Genomic DNA, 23,154 nt, shown 5'->3' with positions numbered 1-23,154 from the left:
GTGCGTATCGTCGCGCACATCTTCCACTGTTTGTCGCTATTGATTACGACTGCCGTAAACCCTCGTCTACGACTGTATCGAGCCGAGTCTACGAAGACTGCGTTCTTGTCGCTGCCGAATTTCTTTTGTATCTGCTCCGCTCTGTTCTCTCGTCTGTCCTTATTGTGTTCAGGGTGCATGTTCTTTGGTATAGGGAGTATTACCATTGTTTCCTTCGTCTCTCTCGGGATGTCCACCTTGACACCGTGCTGTGTGTGGTAACCTATGTCTAGTCTCTCTAGGATGTGTCTGCCTGCTCTAGTCTTAGAGAGGCGTTCATATTGTGCCGTACATCACGCTTCAATGAGCTCGTCTATCGTGTTGTGGAGGCCTAATTGTAGCAACTTGTCCGTGCTGGTACTGATCGGTAGCCCTATGATTAGATTGTATATTTTCCGAATGAGGCATTCTAGTTTGATCTTTTCCGCGACCTGCCATTTCAAGTACAGCGCTACGTATACTATTCTACTTATTACGAAAGCATGTATTAGCCTCATCGTGCTTTCCTCTCTCATCCCGCTATGTTTGCTTGCTATCCTCCTGATTAGCCTCATGATTTGCGCTACAGTTCCTTCCAGTCTTCTGAGGGTTTCTCCGTTGTTGCCCTTGGCTTCGATGAGGAGCCCCAACACCCTGATCCTGTCGACCTTGGGTATGGGTTTCCCATTGGCCGTCTTTAACTGTATCTCGTCTCTATGGGTGAGATCTTCCCTGTAGTTGCCTGGTTTGCGACCTCTGCGAGTCGGTCTGTACAGTAACAGCTCCGATTTCTCTGCCGAGTAGGTTAGCCCTGTCCCCTCTAGATATCATTTGATTGTTTCGACCGCTGCTTGAAGCGTTTGTTCTATTTGCCCGTCACTTCCGTTTCTCACCCATAATATGATATCGTCAGCGTATAAGGTATGGTTGAGTCCCTCGATTTCTTGTAGCTTGGCTGGCAGCCCTATTAGCGCCAGATTGAATAGCATCAGTGATAAGAGCGAGCCCTGTGACGTACCTGCGCTGCCTATCTCGATCTCCTCCGGAACTAGGTCCGCTATCGTGATCTTTGCTTTTCTGCCCGTTAGGAAATTGCGTACATAATCGTACGTCCGTTTTCCCAGTCCCAGTTCTCCTACTCTATCTAGTGTTGTTGCATGTGTTACGTTATCGAAGGACTTTTTTAGGTCCAAACCGAGAATTGCCTTTGTCGATCTTCTCGAATCTTCCATGATCTGATGTTTTAGTTGTAACAGAGCTTCCTGGGCTGAGAGATTTCTCCTGAATCCTATCATCGTGGGTGGGAGCGCGTCCCAGTCCTCAAGGTAAGTGGTTATCCTCGCTAGGACTACGTGCTCCATGGGTTTCCTCACGCAAGAAGTGAGAGATATGGGTCTCAAATTCTCACTCTGCAGCCGCTTGCCCGGTTTAGGTATTAACACGATTTGTGCCGTCTTCCATTGCTGCGGAATCTGCCCGGCCTCCCAGCATTCGTTAAAATATTCTGTTAACTTAGTTATAGACTCATCGCCCAAGTTCCTTAGCGTTTTATTCGTTACCCCGTCTAGTCCGGGGGCCGACTTGGCATTGAGTTTCTGTGGGGCTGCCCTGACTTCTGACTCGCCTATTTTGCTGTCTAATTTGTCATTTACCTGCCCTGTGTAGTCAGGGTGTGTGACGTGCATCGCTTGCGAGATGTAACTTTTCTCGATTTCCTTGAGAAAGTCCTGCTCTGTCCCTGGGTACGCTTGTATTAGCCGATTTATATTTTGCCTATGTGCCGACTTGGTCCCGTCCGGGTCTAACAAATATCGAAGGATGTTCCACGTTATTGCCATTCCTATCTGACTGTCCATGTCCTTGCATTTTTCTTCCCACTGTTGTCTGCATAGCTGCTGGGCGTACTGTTCTATGTCCCTGTTCAATTTGGCTATCTTTCTACGAAGCGTCCGGTTGTGTTTTTGTTTTTTTCCATCTCCGTTGCAACCCTGCCTTAGCTTCCCACATGTGTAGTGGCTTATTGTCTACGTTATCTAAATGCGCCTCCGCCGGGACCGTTTTCGTAGCTGCCGCCACATCTCCCTTTAGTTTTTCGGTCCATTCCTCAATACCTTGTGTCGTGTCGTCGGCCTCCTCCCATATTTTCCTCAATTTGTCCCAGTCGACAATCTTAAGTTGTTTACCCTTTGTCTTGCGCGGTCCTGCCCCACTGTTATTTCTAGTATATTGTGATCGCTCCCAAAGTCGTGTTGCGTATTTGTCCACTGCGTGTCCCGTATGTTCTTGGTGGACGTTAAATCTGGCGTAGTATCCGGGCAAACGCTGGTACCTATTCTCGTGGGAACCGATGGGTTGGTCACGGGGGTCTGGCCTTCTTGTTGCGCGTCTAGCCAGAGATTCCTGCCTTGTTGAGTTTCGATTTTGTATCCCCATGCTGCGTGTTGGGCGTTAAAATCGCCTCCGATCGCTACCGCTCGGTTGTCCGCTATGGCTAGGGTTTTTTTTAAAGAGCGTTCAAAATTTATGGTGTCTGCATTTTGAACTGCTATAAATATTTAATACAAAGAGACTGTCCTTCGTTTTCCGCAATCGGTATGAGTTCGAGAAAAATGGGATCGATTGACTTAACCTCCGTGTCGTGTTGCACTACCGAGTGATTTCGCTTTACCAACGTCGTTAGCGCCTTCCTCTCCCCTTTGGCAGTACCAAAGGACTTGTATCCCGACAATTTTGCCATCCTGTGCGTTTCTTGTGTCATTATAATATCCGGGTTTTCTTTGTCTTTAAAGTGTTGTTGCAGAATGTATCGTTTTCGATCGTATCCTCAACAATTCCATTGCCAAATAGTGTATCTATTTCGTCTGTCCATGGCGGCGTTACAGGTTTTCCAATCTCTCGGAGGGTACCGGGGGCCTAGTGTACGGCTTGATGGCCGTCTTAACCGGTCCTCCCCTACTTGTTTGCGGTCCCCATATTGCTAGTTTCGCTTCGAAGTCAGCCATCATTTGTTGCACTTGTTGTAGTATCACCTTTCCTTGCGTCTCTATCTTTGCCTCTAGCTTTGCCTCTATCTTTGCATCAAGCTATCAAGCTTCCAGTTGTTCTAGTTTAGCTTAAAATTTGGTTTCGCTCAGTTTGATGCTGGCTTCGATTTTCTGTTCGAATTCCTTCTGTGTTTCTTGGGCTGGCTTCGGTTTCCTTACTCCGGTTTCAATCGGAACGTTCTCGGTTTTACGTTTAATGTGGGTGAGTGCTACGTCTTCTTCCATTGCTGTGTCTTCTTGCTCCCTTATAACTCGCAAGGTTTCCTCGTTGCGTAGCACTTTCCAGCTCCTCAAACGGTCGTTCTCTTCCCTGAGTTTTCTAATTTCATCCATAAACTCAACATTGCTCTGCCTGATCTGCGCCAATTCTTTCTCTAGCGTCTTAACTCTACTTTGAAAAGCAGCCTCTGCTTCCGCACGCGCCCCGGAAACCATTCCTGTTAGGAATGGCTTTCATTCCTAACATTGCATCCATTCCTGTTAGGAATAAATAAATAGGCGTCCGTAAGGGCTACGCCTTACGTTTTGCGATCGTTTTGCAAAACATCGTTTTGCGACGAGAGAGTCCATGTGGCCAGCGAAGTCGCAAGTTAGGGTCGAGAGAATGCTTGCCGGAGTTGGGTGAAACCGCGTGAGCTATGTCGTAGAAGTGTGATTAGAGCGAGTGATTCAAGTTGCCTCGCAGCATGAGTTCTCGAGAGCGGTATATGCACTCGTCATCTTGTTTATGAGCCGACAATTCCGCAGTGGCTTGGCGACCATAAAAATAGAATGTCGTGCCCTCCTTTCTCGGTCGCTTTGCTTCGTACACTATTGCTGCTCGTGTAACCCAAGACATAGGGCAAACTGCGGAGTTTCTATGGGTGCCTTGAGATCGCAAGAAATGGCCCAAGGATTGGTGGCTATTGGAGCACGCAATTTAGGGTACCTTGCGGAGCCGTACTTGCTGCTACCATAGGCGTCGTAGTGTCATAAAGCTTTAACATCGAAGAGACGGCGTATAACAGAACGACTACTGCTCCAGTAGAGCTGTTGGAGCTTGTGGAACTATCCCTTTAATCATATGTCCTGCCGACGTCGGTGCATAGACGTTTTACACTGAGCATACGCCTGATTTGGATTGTTGGATACCGGCATAGCTTCGGAATGCTGTAGTGCATATAAATGCCGAAATTGCATGAGAGTAAAGGTGGGACCTTCGTAATGCATAAACATAAAGATTGCATAAGATTACACGTTGTATAGAATGAAAATAAACGCATCGCCGTTAGTTGTATGGCATGTAATTAACCACTTTACTATGACTCGCTTCACATAGACTAAAACACGTGCGTTGGTTCTGTTACCTGTTTTTCTTTGTCTATCTTTCTCTTTTTTCCCCTTTATCACTTTTCTTTTTTCTTGTTTCTTTTTTTCTTCTCTCGCTCTTTGTCGTCTTTACAACCCCTGTATTCCCCACCCCAATTCAGGATAGCGAACCGGAAAATCGCGTATGGTTAACCTCCCTGCCTTTCCTCTCTCTTACTCTCTCTCTCTTGGTTCTTCATAATTTTTTTCCTTACTACTTGTTGAAGCAATATAACTATATCAGTTTCGAGTATGTCTGTGCTTGAAAAGCTTTTGTTGTCGTTCAAACTTAAATACCTTGATTGAAAATAAGAAATGCGCCATTTGCCTATGAAGTGCAAGAACTAAATTATGTATTTTTTGCTTTCAGGAGCAGCCTAGCTTTCCTAACTAAAAAAAAAAAGATTTTCATCATATATGTGAGTTTAGTCCTTTTATGGGGCACGAAGCTGTGCAGGAATGCAGTAAAGGTATCTCGTTAGAGTTTCGAAAGTGCCCACAACGGAGACAAAGTGTTTGGGCGTTGTGACAGGAAAGCAATGGGCGCAAGAAGAGGGGGGAAAAAAGGCATTAGCACACATGTTTCGCTTGTGTTACAAATGCGTGACTAAACCACACACATTGTTCAGCTCCGCACTAAATTGTGTGGCTCCTTGTTCTGATACGTGCGTTGCGTGTGCCTCCCTCGAGGTAACACTGAGTTTTTCCAGCACCCCGTTATGTGTGGATGGGACGTAAAACTGTGGCGTTGTGTCGCAAATCTGACCTGAAGTTTTAGATGCACAGAAAGGGTGCTCGGTACAGTTGGGCTTGGACTATTTTTCTTTTATTCATTTGCTTGTTTACTCTAAATGGATAGTGTGAAATACTTGTCGCACTGACCTCCTCGTTTCTGTGGACTATAAACGCAGCTTAGACGAGGCGGGCGTCATTCTGTTTACTATAAAGGTTATCATCAGTTTTATCCTCAGTATTTCCGTCTCACTTTACGAAATACTTCGCGGGAGCTTTTCTGATTGATTTATTTTCTTGCTGTACTGGTTGAGCAAGCCCAGCTTGTTTCCGAGAAAACAGCACATAACAGTGGAGGCCTAGAAGGAGCTCAAATCTACAAATTTAATGGCACCTTCGGAACGGGGCTTCTGTTCATCACGACCGTTGTTCGCATGTCAGCTTTCGTTTCAGAAATACTAGTTAATAACCGGCCTGTGCATTTGTACAGAGTGTATGTCACAAACCGTGACTTCATTTTTACTTTCTGGTTCTTTTGCAAACACTGTGAACGTTGTGCCGCGCGTTTATTTGCAGCATGCCAAAGATGTCATCCTGGAGTCCAACACGATCCTCGAGGCTTTCGGCAACGCAAAGACTGTCAGGAACAACAACTCTTCACGATTTGTGAGTACGATTTTCGAAAAAAAAAAAGGAAACGAAGGATATTTGGCCTCTACTCTCGTGCAGCACAGTTAATAGTGCAGCGCTGTGGAGCATCTGCTTCGTCATCGAAACTTCGCTTCGTTCACCTGTCTCGTAGCTATAGATGCGTCGCGTTTAGATATTGACACCAGGTTAAAAGAGAAACGCTGAAGTTGCGACACGCTGTTCCATTATACTGCCGGAATATCCGTCATTGCGTCGATATAACTACGCGGTATTAACGCAGTCCTAATGACAGGAGGATTTATAATGCAGCTCGTAATTCGATAGTCATGTAATCGAATGGCGACCCGGAATGCGTGGACGCAACGTGAACAGCCTCCTACAGCGGTTTGGAACGCGTCGTATTTTCGACCACCTGTGTCTCGCCGTGAAGTGGCGGTGCCTCCGTAAGGTCTCCTACTGGGACAGCGATTAAACGCTCGAAACCAGGTTTGCGGTCTCTGTCGGTCCGTTCGTTCTTTGAGTTATGCTGTGAGGCCATCGTCGTGTCCTCGTCCTCAGGCCACTTCCTCAGCTTCACCCTCACCTTGAAACACAGGAAGGAAAAAAAAAACCTTCTCCCGCCACCGTCATTACAGATCGAGCCCATGCCCCGGCTCTATTGTACAGTTGGTAGCCATCCACGGTAAGCACTAATCCGCCATTCGCTCTCGGTAATTTTAGCAGGAGTATGTACTGCGCCTCACAGACACTGAGGTAGTTGGGGTTATATATCAAAGAAGAAGTTGTTGAAAAGCTTGCGGTGTCCGCTGTGAGAGATCGCTGATTTATTTATTTATTTATTTATTTATTTATTTATTTATTTATTTATTTATTTATTTATTTTCTCCTTTCGAGCTCTTAATTTTCCCATTTCGCTTGCTTATCAGTTGAGAAGCCGACGCTATAGCAACCGGCACCCTTAATGCTACACCGGCGCGACCAAGCGGAGAGTGGGCGTTAACTCCTGGTTATCCAGCCATAACCACCGCCAAACTCCGGCGAAAAGCCTAAGTGCTCCGCGGTTCCCAAATCCCCAATAATTGATTTGGTGTGAACCGTCGTCAGGCGGCAAACTGCAGGTTCGATCGCGCGGAGACTTCTTCATTGCATCTCTCTCTCTCTCTGTTCTCTCCTCTGCTTCCATCTCTCATTCTACTTGTTCTCCTTTTTTATCTCTCTCCTTTTCTCTATCGCATATACACCTTTCTCTGTCTTGTTTATGGGCGGCCTTTAGGTCTGCAGGAAAAGCCGTAATGGTAGAAGAAGAAGAAAGAAAAAAACACACGAGAGATGAGGAAGTACTTTTCGAAAATACCGTTATCGTAAGAGAAAAGGAAGTCCGCGACGAAGAGAAAGAAACAAAAGAAAGAAAGCATAGAATGAAATAAAACTGAGATGGTGCTTGTGTGGAAGGAGGCTGGCGTGGAGCGCCAGAGGAGCTTATCTCGGCAAAAGAAGGGATGCGGGGATCACTCCCCGTTTTAACTGGCTGGTTCTGGTTCCGCAATAAATACGAGGGAAGCCGAGCTCCTTCGACGGGCGGCCTCGTCCGGAACAGCGTTTCGCGAGCCCACGCACGCTCCCTGGCCGCCGACGTATGGGCTTCTCGCTACAAAGTGAGGGAGCGTGTCGAAGGTGCGCGCGCGGGAAGGCACGGGGAAGCGGCGCGGCGAAAAATAAATCTTGCACCCGCAGAGACGCCTCTCGCGCGGAGACCGACAGCTGGGAGAAACAAGGGCCTGGGAAGAAAACTCGTACGCGAGCAAATCTAATAGCGATCCGCGATATTAAGCGAGGGAAGAGTTTTCGCGATACATCTCGCCTTGTAGGGCCCTCTTTTTGTAGGAAGGATATCCCTGTCGCCGCATACGCTGAGCGCGAGGAGGCGGCACCTCCGTCGTAACGACGGTTCGCCAGGTTCCACCACCCTCCGCTTCTTCCCTATACGCCTCCGTACTCAGCTCATAACGCATGGCACGTATTTGGTAAAGATTTGTACTCCTCTATTTCCTTCGTTTACGCGGTCTCTGGGCTGTACACGTGAGTTGCGACTTCTCGCCCGTTTCTCGCGTGCCTGCTCCTGCGTCTTCACAATCTCCACGTTTCTTTTTTTTTTTCGCGCCTTCGTGCTCAAGAGATATTTCCCTGCCAGCAGTGTCGGCACTTTTTCTTAGTCTCTCATCTCGCGGTTCCGGGGTATTGATCAAACCGCAACACCACTCTTCTAATCATCGCCACGTGGAGGCGGAGGCCTCTCTTTCGGCTTGACTGGCCAGTGAAACAGCTTACCTTTCACTTTTTTTGCTTAATGTGCCGCTTTTCTTCATGCCAAAATTTGTTTTATTTCAGTTTACCTTTGTTGCAGTTGTCGTCTTCGTTGTCCTTGCTGTTTTTCTACAGCTCTGTATAGCTCATTTAAGGCGTTGCTATATAGAGAAAAGGGGGTGGAGGCTCTTTAATGGCTTGGCAGCATGCCTGGCATGTTAGTTACTTCAGATGAGGTATGAAATGACATACCTGAAAGGTATGAAAGATGAGGTATGAAATGACAAAGGTATGAAATGAAAGATGAGGTATGAAATGACAAAGGTATGAAATGAAAGATGAGGTATGAAATGACAAAGGTATGAAATGAAAGATGAGGTATGAAATGACACGCCCAGCGCACGCCATGGACACAGCGTGCGCAAAATACGCTATAGCACGCATCAAAGTGAATAAGGTATCTCGTCGCCTTCTACACGTCACGATACCGATGAGTGATTCGTACAACCATAACTCTATTTGGTGCAGCGCTATTTTCTCCCTTTAACCTCCTCATCATCACTTGATGCTCAAAAGGAACCTTTCGGCACCGCAGTTTTTCACGCGTTTCACAGTTTTCTCCGTCCTCTCGTATAATAAAAAGTCCCCGTAACATTACAACAATAACTTATATGCTCGATTCTCGCCGCCGAGGCCTTCTCGGCCTTCCATGGGACCCCAGTCCGGTTCGGCGCTTTACTTGCCCCGTTCTTTCTATACCTGGTCCGTCACTCGCGCTCGCGCCTCCGTTTCGCTCGACTTGGTTCTTTCACGTTCTCCATTCGGTGTACCGCCAGGGCGAAAGGTTAGCTCCCAAGGCGGTCTTCTTCCCATATATATGCCGCCCTGAGCTTTCTAGTATAATATAAACCGTGCCACGGTCCCGCCAGCCATGCCGGAAAACTGGGGGAGGTGGGAGAAGGGGAAGGTACCGTTGGGGATAATATGCGCAACGTATGCCTCGCTTTTATTCCTCTTACGTTCTCGTCCAAACCTTTCGGTTCTCCTTTTCTCGTCTTTATCTGTTTTGTTTGGCCACTTGCGGAAACTCGCATCAAAGGGCGATCCGATGAGGTCCATTCGTGCGTAACATTCGTTTCACGTGTGGCCGGCTGCCCGGCTCGCTCGCTCGTCGTCTCTCCCCGAGTTCCGTACCCGTCATTTACTCTCGACCCCCGCAGTTCTTTCTTTTCACGTCCTCTCTTTCTCTCTTTTTTCTCTCTCTTTTCTCTCTCTTTAGCTAGCTCGTCTCCTTAGCTCGTACTTTTATACTTTCTGCTATGTAATCTTTCCATTATGCTTGTTTTTGTTTTTCATCTCTCTAGCTTTTTCTATACAACCGTTCAACGAAGAACACCTCCCATTTACAGCCTCCGTCTATTTTCTCCCATCTCGAGAACCTTCATTCTCGTCTGGTCAGTCTTCAAAGGTTGTCTGGTATAAAGAGAGAGCGCGAGCACGCGCATTTAGAAACAACGGTGGTATGATGGCCGGCCTTTTACATTTGCCACGAAACAGGGAGGTTGAGGAAACGTGTAGAGGGATGAATACAGTGGAGAATGGACGGCGAGGCGGAGGTGGAAACAAGTCGCCTTAATAGCAGCCGGAGGTGGAAGGAAGGAAGGGACGAAAAACACGGGCCGGGGGAGTTTGGGAAACGATGACGTGACCTCTGGCCAGCGACGAGCTTCGTTTGCCCGTGTTTCTTCCGAAACCGTTTCTGTTGAGACGGTGGTGCGCATGGTGGTCTGTTGTGCGTGCTTGCGTAGGTCCCAAGCGGTGCTCACCTTGGATCTGCCGCTGTTCGGGCCTTATTCCTGTGGATTGGTACCTGTCCAGTTAGGTTGCGCAAGCATGCTTCTCAAGGCCGCATTTCAGTGGCCCGCCTTTTCGGGCTTTCGTGCGTGGCTTTCATTTGACTCAACGGAGGGCTCCCCCGAGTTCCTTTGTGGCAACCGGCCGTATACCTTCGTATTTTACTGTTCGTTTTGGCCGCGCTTATTGTTTTTGCCTTCCTTTTTTTTTTCAACCTGTTGTATATCTCGGTGCGGTTACATGTTCCATTCTGGGAGCTTACTCTTACTACGTGCCCCATGGCACGTCGCCATAAGTCTGTAAGGTTATATATGTGTTTGGGTCGCCGTCGATACTGTGGTCGGGACTCGCTGTGCGGAAGCATTCGTCAGTGATTCTGCTTTGCGCACTCTCCTTGACTGCTACGAAAGACCAATGGCGTCATTTGATGAGAAGTTATGGTATTTATGTCCGCAGTTTCAACTTGACCTTCTCTGTGGAGGTAATCGAAGGTATATATATATATATAGGTGAATGCGAAGTGCTAGCCTCAAAATTTCCCTAACGGCCTGAATGTAAGTAAACAGGCCGGGCGGTTCGTATAGTGGAACAAGCAGAATCCCAAGCGATCGTCTGTACTTTTACCGCATGTCGGCATCTTCAAAAGGAAAAAGAAATGAAAGAGGCTTTGAACACGGTTGGAAACAACGTAATTCGTCGTCCGATCAATTGTCATGCATTGTCAAATTTTAAACATAAAGCACTCCGCCATGGCACGAACATGAACATCGATAACTGAATACAATGTAGCTATCTGTATGTACCTACGCAAGCATTTCTTTCTCCTGTCGCGGCCATCCGGAGAAAAATAACGTCAGGAATGGGAAAGGAGGGTGGAGGAAGGGGGTACATTAAAGGAACTGTGGTATATACTGTGAGTACTCACAAAACAACGTCGTCCAGTTTTCGAGATAAAGCTTTTAACGCGAAGGTTTCTTCGCGACCACCGGTCGTTCAATATCTCGAGGAATATATATCGGTATTTATGACCGGCATTTATGACCACTGCCTGTTTACCGACAAAGTATGAGCGCACCTCTGTTCTGCGTAGTGGAACAATATATACCGACATACAACCTGTACATACAATGTGGCCTAGCTCATCGATATCTCTAGTGCACGAAGGCCTTTAAATGGAACAGCGCAGGAACGGCTTATTTGGGCCACCCCATTCTTGACAACTGTGTATGTGCCATAGTATGTTCCGGCTTATATAGCATGGAGTTTTCAGCATCAAAGTAAGTGCCGGTAAGCTAAGCTTTGTTTTGTATTTCCAAACAACAAATGATCTCATAAAACACGTTAGTATAATGTCGCCTCACTGGTTTCTCTAAAGCGCACATACCTCTTAATTGAATAGGGCATGATTTACATAGGGCATGAGTTACATAAAACATATATCCTTCGTCGTCTTTTTATTTCTGCGTCGACGTCTCATATAGTGCATGCGCATGAAATGTTTGCATTTCGGCGTAGCTTGCGAAAGGTGTGGTATACAAACAGAAACATTATACGTAACCTTGAAATTGCGTCCTGAGCAGCGTATAAACATAAGCCTTGCGTTGAATTCGTTTAAAGTATAGACAGCTCTACGCGTAATATTCAGTGGTATAGAAGTTAGAAGGGCAATAAAGGAAAATATTAAATAGAGCTATAGATTGATAGATTAAGCTTATGTAATAACGAATTCATTATTCGCATGGAGAGCCGAGCTATTGTAAGCGAGAAAAACTACAATGTGTGGCACCACCTGTTCTGCACTATGGTACGTCTCTTGTGGCGTCAGCACTGGCTGATTCACACAGAGCGGCATAGGGGGAGGTCACGTGGAAATTACGTCAACTCGTCCGTTCCAGCAGTGCCACCTTGGAAACCAACCTTCTACGCTACAAAGTGACATCTTGGCGCACATAAAACGAAGATAGATTTCTAGACTCATAATCTATAGATCTAGTTCGACTCAATATTTCCCTTTGGCCCCCATATAGTAACCCGCCATTCCAACATGTGCGTTGTATCTACGTAAATTTTTACGTTTATATTTGCATCGGTCCATCTTCAGCGGTAGTTTATAGGCCTCCTGGACCGATGCTAACAGCTAAGAGTTTTGGAGCCGCTGACGCCTATAAAATGAAATATAAAGGTTACATAGCTAAGATACTCGCTCGAGCGACCCGTGCCAGCGCCGACGTCCTTGTATGTTGACTTCTTTGGCGTGCACGCCGTGTCCAGCAGCCGAACGTTATAAGCACACGCAGTGTCCCCCTCTTCGTCTCGAAGAGTGAGATCGTTCGCAAGGTCGTGACGTCACATGTTGACATCAGACGGCCAAGACCAGCGGCTTCCCTGCTTTCATCCGTCACTCACTATGCAACGCTTTATGGCAAGGACGCGGGCTGCATTGATCGCCCTTCCCTTCCGGGGACCACGACGCGCACGACAACCATCTGAAAGGCCTGCGTGTGCGACGCGATCAACATACGCGCTCTTTTGTGGCGGCGACACGCCAACGCGAGTTTTTCATCTGCGCTTTCCCCTTTTACGTCATTCGCCTAACCCCCACGCTTGCTGAATGATCCTATACTTGTTTAATTTCGTTCCTGGGAAGCCAACTGGCGACCCTCGACCAGGCCTGGCGAGCCGCGATCGCCAGTGGAGCCCTGTCAGAGGGAACCACCCAGGAATAAACCGCGCAACGGTTTCTGCAATAATAAAGTTTCTCCTCCTCCTCCTCCGCTTGCTATGAATGTGTAATTTATTTGAGACCAGAAAGATGACTTGATTCCGTCGCAAGAGAAAAGTCAATACGCTTAAGTTGAGCTGAACTTAATCGACCGTGTGCATCGGGTTCACAAGCTTACGGCACTGAAAATAACAATTCGCATCCCATGGTTGCAGCGGTGTATTCGCATGGACGTTCATCGTGTTCGTGACGATGACACAGCGTATTACAAATGTACTATCAGCGCCAAATGAAACGGGAACAGCGGAGCGCGTGGTCCAAGCAAAAGTGAAGGTACAGTGCGCACCGTCCAATCATCACTATATTGACAGGCATGCACATCCGGTTAGGCCGCACAGCGCGATCCCCCTATAGCGAGATATTTTCGCTTCTGTTCTGGTTCTTGCATTTGAGAGGGAGAAGATAAAAATTACAGAACATAAGCTAAACTATTGCAGTTTACGGCGAGTACTTGCGCAACGTGCGCCGAAAGCATAAGTGCTATCGGCGCCAACAGCGGTGTGCGTGGTGCAGTTTGCACCGCCATCGTTAGAGATGGAATCGCTCACGTGGTTTGCCGCTTGCGCGCCACACTCACTCTTTCAATCGCCAAACTTGCGCAGCGCGATGTCGCTAGCAGCCGCGACGCGGGCCGGCGTGGGCGTGCCAAGCGCGTTTGGCCGTTTGACTCCCACACGAACGCAGTGCGGCCCAACCGCATGTGCGCGCCTGTCAGTGGTGATGACTGGACGGCGCGCACTGTACCGTCACTTATGCTTGGGCCACGCGCTCCGCTGTTCACGTTTCATTTGGTGCTGATAGTACGTCAGCCAAACCTATATGTGCACCCCCCCCCCTCCCCCGTGGCGGCATAGTGGCCTTGCCACTGCGCTGCCAAGCCCGAAGGCGTGGGCTCAAATTCCGGCCTCGGCGGACGCACTTCGATGGGAGCGAAACGCAAAAACGCCCGTGTACCGTGCATTGTGCGCGCGTTAAAGAACCCCAGTCTGTCCAAAATAATCCGGTGTCCCCCACTACAGTATACACCTGACGAGAAAGACAGCGCTTCGTAGAGCAACATTCTGTCGTCCTCTGCCACGCGGCGGTTGCTCTTAGACAAGCTGCGAGGTATGACTTCACGAGCTAACATCAGTGTCTCTGCCAGTGTTGCCAGTGTTGGTTATAATAAATTTAAAATTAAGAAAACTTGGAGGACGCCTAATCTTCGACTTTGAGTGGAACGCCGATAGCATCCGAATATCCCTGGCTGCTTCTCGCGCCTCCCGGAAACTGCAGCTTATGTAACCGTAATTTTTTTTTACCCCTGGAAACAATGGCGGCGAACGCTATGCAAGAAAGCGAGCTTTCTGGTAGAAACTCGGCCTCTTGCGTGCGCCGATTCCGGAGGTAGTGCACAGCCGCGCGCCAACAAAATTACATCATTTTCAGGTTTGTGTTATTGTTTCGCACTTTTAATGGTTAAATCTGAGAAGACTTAACCTAAAAGGCATGCGCTGTCGGCGTTTTGTTTCATGACATTTGTTTGCGGGCTGTAATTCTCAAAATTCCGAGGAACGTAACATCGTCAAGAACGTAAGGCAAGTTATGAGCAACTCTAACGACAGCATGCTGTGGCAATATAACCCGCATATTCCCCATGTCATATATCAAGGCGTGGCATAAACATATACCTAAACATATGCGGAAATTCTCGCTCACAGACAACTCCGCCGACGCTGACAGCGGATTTTTTGCGACACGGAGACCTTAACGCTACGGCGTTAATAAATTTTGGGGCTTCACGGACCGAATCCACGATATGCATAGGAGGCACGCCGCAGTGGAGTGGACTCCGGCATCGGTTTGACCACCTGTGTTTCTGTAACGTGCCACTAAGTGCACGCGTGTTGTTTGCATTTCGCCTCCAGCGAATTGCGGCCACCGTGGCCGATACAGAATTCGCGAACGCGACCTCACAACACCTTAGGCTATACCGCGACGTGTTATATGCTAATTGTTAATTACAGCGCATCGTTTATGCGAGAAATAGAAAACGGTGCGCTTGTGTTTTGCTTGATACTAGAAATGTCGTGCTGAAACGACGGCCTCGGCAAAAAAGAAAAAGCTGCTGATATTTTTGTCTTTTTCCCCCTCAAAATGTACCGCTTTGTGCGTAGAAACGCGGCTGCAAAATTTTTCGCGCGTTTCGTTAACCTTCTCCTCCGACCTCTGCGGTGTAATGCGCTTGAATTCTAAAAAAAAAAAAAAGAGAGAGCCTGTTTTCGCAAACGTCACCGTAATTTGTGTTGGGTTCTCCAGCGTTTATTGCGTTCGCGACCCTTCTCTCTCACTACAAGCTTCCCCAATAGCCGCTGCGAAGAAGTCTATGCTGTACGCTATACGCGACGAGTGTGCAGTGCATTTTCGAGAAACTTTAAATGCTAATGAGCGTGCCGCTCGAAAGCGGTTTGAAGGCGTTCCCATCTTCACCATTTATGGCTGCGTTCGTTCATCTCCTAGCGCGATTGTGTTTGCACATACAGTGCGGAAGAAATGAATATGTAAATGAAAAAGGCTTCCCAGGTTTTAAATGAAAATACTTAATTTGCATACAGAGTGACTACGACAGCACGAACGACATCCACGTCGAGGAAATAATCAAATATTGTTTGTAATCTTTCTGTTTTATAATTTTCGAGAGATAACGTGTCAGTTTCGCCAAAGTTTACCGTTATTTGCCGCCTTAACTGGTAAGTGCGTGGATACCCTAGCGTCGAAGACGCGTCTATGAAAAGTCGCCCTTCGTGAGTTTGCAGTTTTGTTTTTAAATAAATCATTTGCGTCTTCGTGCAGGCCTTCGAGGCGACGTTCGCCAATCACTGTTCGTATGTGCGGTACCGCTATTTCTTTTTTCAGTTAATTACAAGACAGCGCATATCGCGAAGACTAGATGACCGTAACCCTCGTGCTGATTCGTTCGATGTGTCCGTAGATTATACGCCAAGATCATCCATTCCTTTACGCAAGCCAGCGACACTTTAAAAAAAAAGTGTTAAGGCTAGTTTTTTATGCTCAGGCATCGCGATTCACACGCAGTTAAAAATTGTTCGTCTTCTCATCTGGCTAGCTTATTGCCATTTAATTGATATGTTATCGGGGTGGTGCGCAAATTTGCTCGTCGTCGTCGTTGCAAATGACCATCGCCCCACCGGTCGGGCGCCTGTTAAATTGGCTCCCTGAACGCCGACGAAAAGGGAACTGCAGGATCACATTACCAAAAAGAAAAGAAAAAAAAAAGATTTGCAGTTTTCGTCCACATTGCGATTAGTGCACTTTAACTTTTTCTATTGTGAGTCGTCAGTGCCAGGCGCTATAACAGAACTCCGAATAATTAAAATTGTTGCAATTAGATGGCAGCTGCGTCCTTTTTTTTTTTCTATGCGGCACAGTCGTAATCGCAGCCGTTAAAACTGAAAGCCGACGTCGTCGATCGTCCGATCCAATGAATTTTTGGACAGGCATAAATGACCGGAAGGGGGAGATGGGGGGGGGGGGGCGGAGGTGGTGGTGGCACCGAGAAACGAACTTTTGTCTAGCGCGGTCTCTCTTCTATCGATCCCATCTTTCAGGCTGACGGCATGCTTCGTCGCACATCTGCCCTCCAATGCCACAATTAATGATTAGAGTTGCGAAAACAATATTCGCCAAAAAAAAAAAAGACGGTGGAATGCACCGAAGACAAAGTTCGGTGCATTCTGCAGTACTGCGCCGCGTTTGAGTCTTAAATGGGCACTAAAGAGAAAAGTAATTGAAGCTGTATTCGTAAACTACCCTTCATGCAATAGCAAGAGATGCCACTCCTATTAGGCGAAAAAGCCAACTTAATGTTCCCCCGCCAACTCGCCGTGAGCTCACGGAATTTGAGGGTGTCTGTTCGGGCCTAGTCAATTTTTATATCGGTTAAGATGCGCTGCACTGTATCATCAAGGAGCCATATATTAGAGTTGGCGAGTTCCAAGGACTCTTCACTGAGTCACAATGGACAACATAGGAACAAATACATCGAAATTCATGACGTAACACTGACGTACCAGTGGTAAAGGGCTTCCGTGTGCACTTAAAAAAAACGCGAACCTTTGACCTTCCTTTGCTCTCCTAGCAATAAACTTACTGCGGTAAAATTAATGAAAACATAGTTCTGAAAGTACACTTTACGGCAGTCTAAACTTATCCGTGGTTTCTCTTTAGTGGTCCTTTTAGCCCATGCTTTCAGAGGCATTAGCGAGAATTTTCAGCTGCAGTGTCTCATAAAACTTGTATACAATCGACTAGACGTAAACGACGACTCGTGCTGCAAGAGAATCAGCGCAACAGTGACTCTTACATCCAAATAGAAAAGAAAGAGAGATTATAGAGAAAAGGCAGGGAAGTTAACAAGACGCGTGCGCGTCCGGTCGGCTTTCCCGCACTGAGAGGGTACAGGGGAGCGATATGAGAGCAATATGAGTGAAAGAGCGCAGTTGCGCGCGCGCGTGAAGATGCCCACCTTGTCTGTACGCGGTCGCAGAGGCCTGTCGAATTTAGCGTTACTGTCAATGGCCCGAGGATAACCTTGCTTGGAGGACCTTTGATTCTAAAACCGGTCGTGAGCCCAGTCGGTTTATCGCCGTCCGGAGAGGGCGACGCTGGCTAAGCTTTGTAACGCGAACAACGGCTCGGGAGGCGCTCGATAGTCTCTTCGATTCTGCAAGAACCGCGTGTGTAGGCGGCGCGCACCTAAATAAGGAGAATGCGCTAACGCTGCACGTTGTATGAAGTTGCTTTTTATTTTGTAAGTTTCCCGTGTACTATTCAAATCTCGGCTGTGTTACTTCCTGTCTCCGAAGATGGCGTACACGGGAATATGCGCAGAAACGCCTACGAGGTCCATTCGTCGAATTGATTTTTTTTCGAAGGAAATGCGTTCATCTTTTATGCCGGCGTGTACGTTCTGTTTGCGGTTGAGGTCGGCCGCTCGTGTTTGTTTTATGCTCGCATGGTCGCGTGCGCTTAATACGTGAACACCGCAGCAGAGGCGCCTGTAAAAGCGTCGATCGAATTTATTTATTTATGTCTGCATGTGGGAACGCCATCGCGGAGTGGGGGTTGTTATGCTACGACTGTGGCCGTGTGGTCGCTTGTTTATTTTGCCAGTATATATATATATATATATATATATATATATATATATATATATATATATATATATATATATATATATATATATATATATATATATATATAGCTTGATATGCGCTGGAAGTCAGCAGGTGCCGTCGGACAAATCGATACGATGCTGTATCAATGAACCGAAATGATTGGCCTTATCTTTCTTTCTCGCACTCTTTCTCTCTCTCATTCACTTTCAACCCTATTTTCCTAAAAACATGGGCGTGGATTCTTTTTGCAGGGGGGAGTTCCCTCCCTCCCCCCAAGATTATTTATCCATTCAATAAAGTTATTACCAACCAAGGCCATATAAAACATAAACGTTTTTCTGTGAAGCTAAACAGTACACGTACTTTATGTTCTTACACTGTTTGTCGACTACTGTCGATCGACTTTCTACAGTCACATGCTTTTGATGTCTATATATCACATATTAATCAAATTAAATCGGATCAATAGCGGCAGTGCATGGCTAAATCACAAGAAAAAAGTCCACATGATAATGGCTATGAGGTATAGAAATTGTCTATGAGGGACCTTTTTCTTTAATTAAGTGTTTATGTAAGAGATGTTGGCATCCTGGTTGACGCCAGCTACTTCATCTCTCTTATACAAACAGTTCACAGCAAATACGGGCCGGCTCAGCCAAACAAACGCGCAAACAAGACTAAGGCTGCATATCAAATATAGGCCGGTTCGTACAAACACTCACGCAAACAAAAGCTAGATTGCTTTAAACCATTTTCACGATGGCTAGTCTGCTCCTCTGTTCTGTCGTGCCTCTTTGTTGTTGTATTTTTGTTTATGCTTTAGTTGTGTTATCAACGATAGAACGAAGCTTTGCGCTTGAGATGTGTATATGTGTGTGTTTGTGTTTTTCCCCGCCCAGGGCAAATACGTGGAGATCCAGTTCGGACGAGGTGGGGTTCCGGAGGGAGGACGCATCTCCAACTTCCTCCTGGAAAAGGTGCGCGGCTCTTTGGTCGTACTGCACCGAACAAAGGAGTGCTCAGTGCGCGAAGCGCGTGCACATTAAGGAAAACCGCGACTAGTTGTTCGTTCTTGCGGCCGCAGTATTTATAGCAATACGGTGCAGCACGTTACATTGACAACTGCACCATATGTAGCCAACAGATGATGAGGCCAAGAAAAGCGTAGGGGTAATTATTTGTGGTTTTAATTGAAGTGCAGAAATGACGAGCTCAAGGCAAATGAAAACGGACGATAAGACAGCTCGCCGGAACTTCCGCCGGCGGCAAGTTGTCCTTTCGTTCACTTTCATTTACCTTTAAGTTATCTTTTGTAAACTTCAATTGCAAACGATAAATAATTTCCCATATGTTTTCCTTACATTCATTATCTGTGGGCTTCACGTGCTTGCGACCAACAAAAATCGGGCCCCTCGTTTACCCTTCCACTCGTCCATTGTGACCACCGAAGGAACTCGGATTGACGGCGCGTACATTCGCGCAACGTTGTGTGGTCATTTTCTTCCTTTTGCTTTAACAAATGTCAAGTACGAAAAGCTTGGCTGTAGCAATGGCCTACTATCTCAATAATATAGCTAGGAAAAACAACAAAAGCAAGAAAAGAAGAAAAACCAAACACACTAAGAATCCGTAACACGATACCAAATCACAAACAGTGCAGGTCCGTTTACCATGAAGAAAATTAGAAAAAAAAAGAGGTTGTGAGACAAGAACACAAGCGTTAAGGCGTTATGGCAACCAAGAGGAAACTAAAATTTCCCTCTAATTACTGTTCTCGAGGAACTTCTTAGGCCTCTGTTAGCGAGAAAATCTCCTATACAGCAGTCGTGCATCAAATGCATTGATAAGCGTTACGATTTTCGGTAAAATTTCGCTACACTACTGCATTTGTTCTTGTTTTGTTTGTTTGTCTTTGTGTTTAATCTGCATTTTTAACTGCAAAGCAACATCATTGTGCACGTGGTCTGTCCATACACTTAGTCGCCGGCAGGCATCAAAATAGACTCACGTTTCTGCAGCATCTATTTTCTGAGACGGCAAGCTGTGGATACGATGGTAGTTTTTTAAAGCGCAACCTTCGTTGCGAAACCTCCCAGATTCTCCTGACAGTGGCTGTTCTCGTGCAGATTATATTTGTGGATATAGTGTATACAACGTCATAAGAAATCCAGCGCACGCTCTAGGTTCCCCACGAAGTGGCTCACAATAAACCTTGTATGCTGACCACGTGTTTCTAGCTCCTGTTCTGCATAACAAAAAAAAGTAATAATAACTTCCAAATAAAACCTGCACGCGTAATGGCTGCTCATTGGCATCTCTAAATCACACCGATCTGTTAATGGAATGGTGAGTTGCATGTAATGGATTCTTTGATTTACTTTATTTGACTTGATTTGGCCACCCAGTGTGTGCCACTGGGTTCTTGGTCAATCATCCAGAATGGGAATGTCCCACTACGTACGATTCCTACTTAAAACGTGAACATATTGAAAAAGAATGTAATGTCAGTTTCACAGATATCTATAAAGCATACCGATCTGTTAATAGAATAGAATGATAAGAATAGAATTGGCAAGAAGTCTTTTTTTTTTTTTTTGAGCGGGACAGGCGAGCAAATGTTTCAAGTGTTTATTCGAGCGACGATAACCTAAAAATTCAATCATATTGAGAATTATGAGCAAAGACAAAACAACGGCAAACATACCCTTGTAATGTCCAAACACAGTTCCACGTCAAGAAACATTAGAAGAATTTGTGTGCCTTTATTTCTGGTCATGGAGTGTATACATTCGCTAAAGTAAACAACGAAATAATAACTGAGCTACAATTGAATTGGTATAGTAATTAATTCATTAGTAACTCGTTTGCTGAACTACCCACAACTGAAAACTCAGTCCAGCGTATCAAAAACACTGCTGTAGGCTATTCGTTAAGTTTTCCGTGCCTTAATCACAACTTCGAGGCATACAAACAGCGTATGGCACACAGGCTGCGTTATACATTACAGGTGGGTGGAATAATAACGCAGAGCCCTGTATTCAATAGCGGATGTCACTACTAATTCTGTAATGTTCTCTTCTGCCCTTCTGTCCAGCACACACTTTTGTTTTTCTCTATGCGATAGCGCAGTATTTGACGGTCCTAAATACTTAAATTTGTTCCTTATGTTTTGCTCTTTCTCTCTCTCTTTCTCTGTACAGTCCAGAGTCGTGAGCCAGAACCCGAACGAGCGAAATTTCCACATTTTCTACCAAGTCTGCTACGGCGCTTCTCCGGAGATGAAGAGTGAGTATACGCGACCGGGAGTTCCTGTGCCACTTGCGCATGCGCGCCCAAGGTAACTTCGCCGCATTCACGTGACTGAAAAGAGCAGGGGGGCTACTGTCCATTTCGGCCACTGCTGATTGGATGCAGCTGTACGGGAGAGGAGGAGACGGGCGGCCCTAGCCAATCAGCAGCGGCCGAAATGGACAGTCCACTAGGTGGACTCTTACAGAATAGCCCCTCAGAAAACTGAGCAAGTTGGCACTGGCATGTGGCTAATGAGATCAGCGCTGCGAAGACGTAGACGAAGCCGAGCGACGCAACACAAGCGCTTTATCGTGTCGCTTGCATTCGTCTTCGTTTCACTCTTTTCATTAGCCATTCACGTGACTTATCCGCAAAAATTTTTAAGACGTGTTTTTTATACCGTGGGTGTAAGAGTTCGCTTATGTATTATTATGATATTATTAAGAAGAAAGCCTTAAGTGGCTCGTTGCAATGAATGACTCACACCTGAAATACGCGGAGTCTAATCGAGTGGTACAAAAGATTTCATCATCAGCTACGGTTCATACCCCGGTGAGCGAGCAAAGATGCAAGGCTCATACCACCTTAAGGCAGAGGCTACAAGCGCTCAGCACAGTGAAGCGAACGGTGCATGAATTCATTGAAATGACCGATAGAACAAGCAGAACAGCATACGTTACAATAGAGAACAAACTCAAAATAAGCATCCGAACCATCAGTAAAGCATTGCGTACCCCCCTCGGAAGTACGCTACGGCCGAGGATGCTCGCCAAGCGAGACACGAGGTGCGACGTGCGAAGCGGCGCGAGCAAAGGCGTTCGACCGCGAGCGCTGTTTTCCCCTGCTGAGAGGATGCATCGTGAAGTCCAAGAGAAACGACGTTGGCGAGAATCTGACCCCGATATACGAGCGTGCGAAGTCGAAGCTATATATACGCGTCGAAAGCGAGCCCAAGAAGCCGAACTGCGAAAGCAGCAAGGCGACGATGCTAGACGGCAACGTGGAGAGGAGGCCGATGCTCGCAGACAACGGTTTGCCACACGTTTACTTCACACTGCGGCTCGCTGTGTCTTGCAAGAAGTCTGGCGGCCCCTGCGATCGTATAACTTAATGCATTACTAAGTGGGCAACAGGCATTCGCCATCACGTGTTGCAGGAGTGTGACATGTTTTTTTTTTTTTAAGTAATAATAATATTTGGGGTTTTACGTGCCAAAACCACTTTCTGATTATGAGGCACGCCGTAGTGGAGGACTCCGGAAATTTTGACCCCCTGGGGTTCTTTAACGTGCACCTAAATCATTTTTTAAGTAAGCGAAACAACAGTGCATTCTTACGCCGAGTTTGATGGCGCATATCTCAAAACTGGTGTCATCCTGGAGATTTCTTTCAAGTGCATACGTTTTGCAAACTCACCGGCTACGATTCATAAATGTAATATATGCCGTAATCTATTTAATTAAAATTTTAATTAGTGACTTTTGTTAATTGCTTTAATATGTACTTCAATTTCTCGTGCCAGCAATGTCCGCCTCTCTGAATATTCCAGCTCTATGACTTGAATTATGTTATCTGCAAAAGGCGATTTTTTTTATTCCAGAAAACTTAAATATGGTATCACCCCGTAAATGTTTTGAAATGAAAACGAAATAAAAGGATGTATTCATCTTATAACGGTGACGGCTACCCCTTTTCACTCAATAACGATCAAAATATTCCATAGCTTATCCTTTCTTACGTTTATACCGCATTTATATATCATTGCAGCATTGATTCTCTGCGGAGTCTTAGCGCATGTTAGGCGTGTAATGCACGGTTTGGTTTTCTTTTCAGCCCTGAGATTCTCATTAAATTTCTATAAACTCCTTACGCTGTGTAGACGTTACGCTTTGCTGTGGTACTGACATAGGCGTGAGTCACTTCGCAATATCTGTGGAGAGCTCGAACAAGAAAGC

The 23,154-nt window shown here is 46.4% G+C and overlaps 1 protein-coding gene across 2 annotated transcripts in view; it reads left to right on the top strand.

The window, feature by feature from the left end:
- The window catches only part of LOC142571891 (unconventional myosin-Ie-like), a 351,690-nt gene that overhangs the window by 239,596 nt on the left and 88,940 nt on the right, over positions 1-23,154 (top strand). For both annotated transcript variants that reach the window (XM_075680576.1, XM_075680575.1), the window contains exons 6-8: positions 5,718-5,807; positions 18,809-18,886; positions 21,110-21,194. In XM_075680576.1, coding sequence (XP_075536691.1) covers positions 5,718-5,807; positions 18,809-18,886; positions 21,110-21,194 — 253 coding nt within the window. The remainder of the gene's footprint in view (positions 1-5,717; positions 5,808-18,808; positions 18,887-21,109; positions 21,195-23,154) is intronic.

This window comes from Dermacentor variabilis, chromosome 2, assembly GCF_050947875.1.
Source record: "Dermacentor variabilis isolate Ectoservices chromosome 2, ASM5094787v1, whole genome shotgun sequence".
Classification (NCBI taxonomy): Eukaryota; Metazoa; Arthropoda; class Arachnida; order Ixodida; family Ixodidae; genus Dermacentor; species Dermacentor variabilis.
Note: the sequence above shows the minus strand (reverse complement) of the source record. Positions and strands in the feature narration are given on the sequence as shown.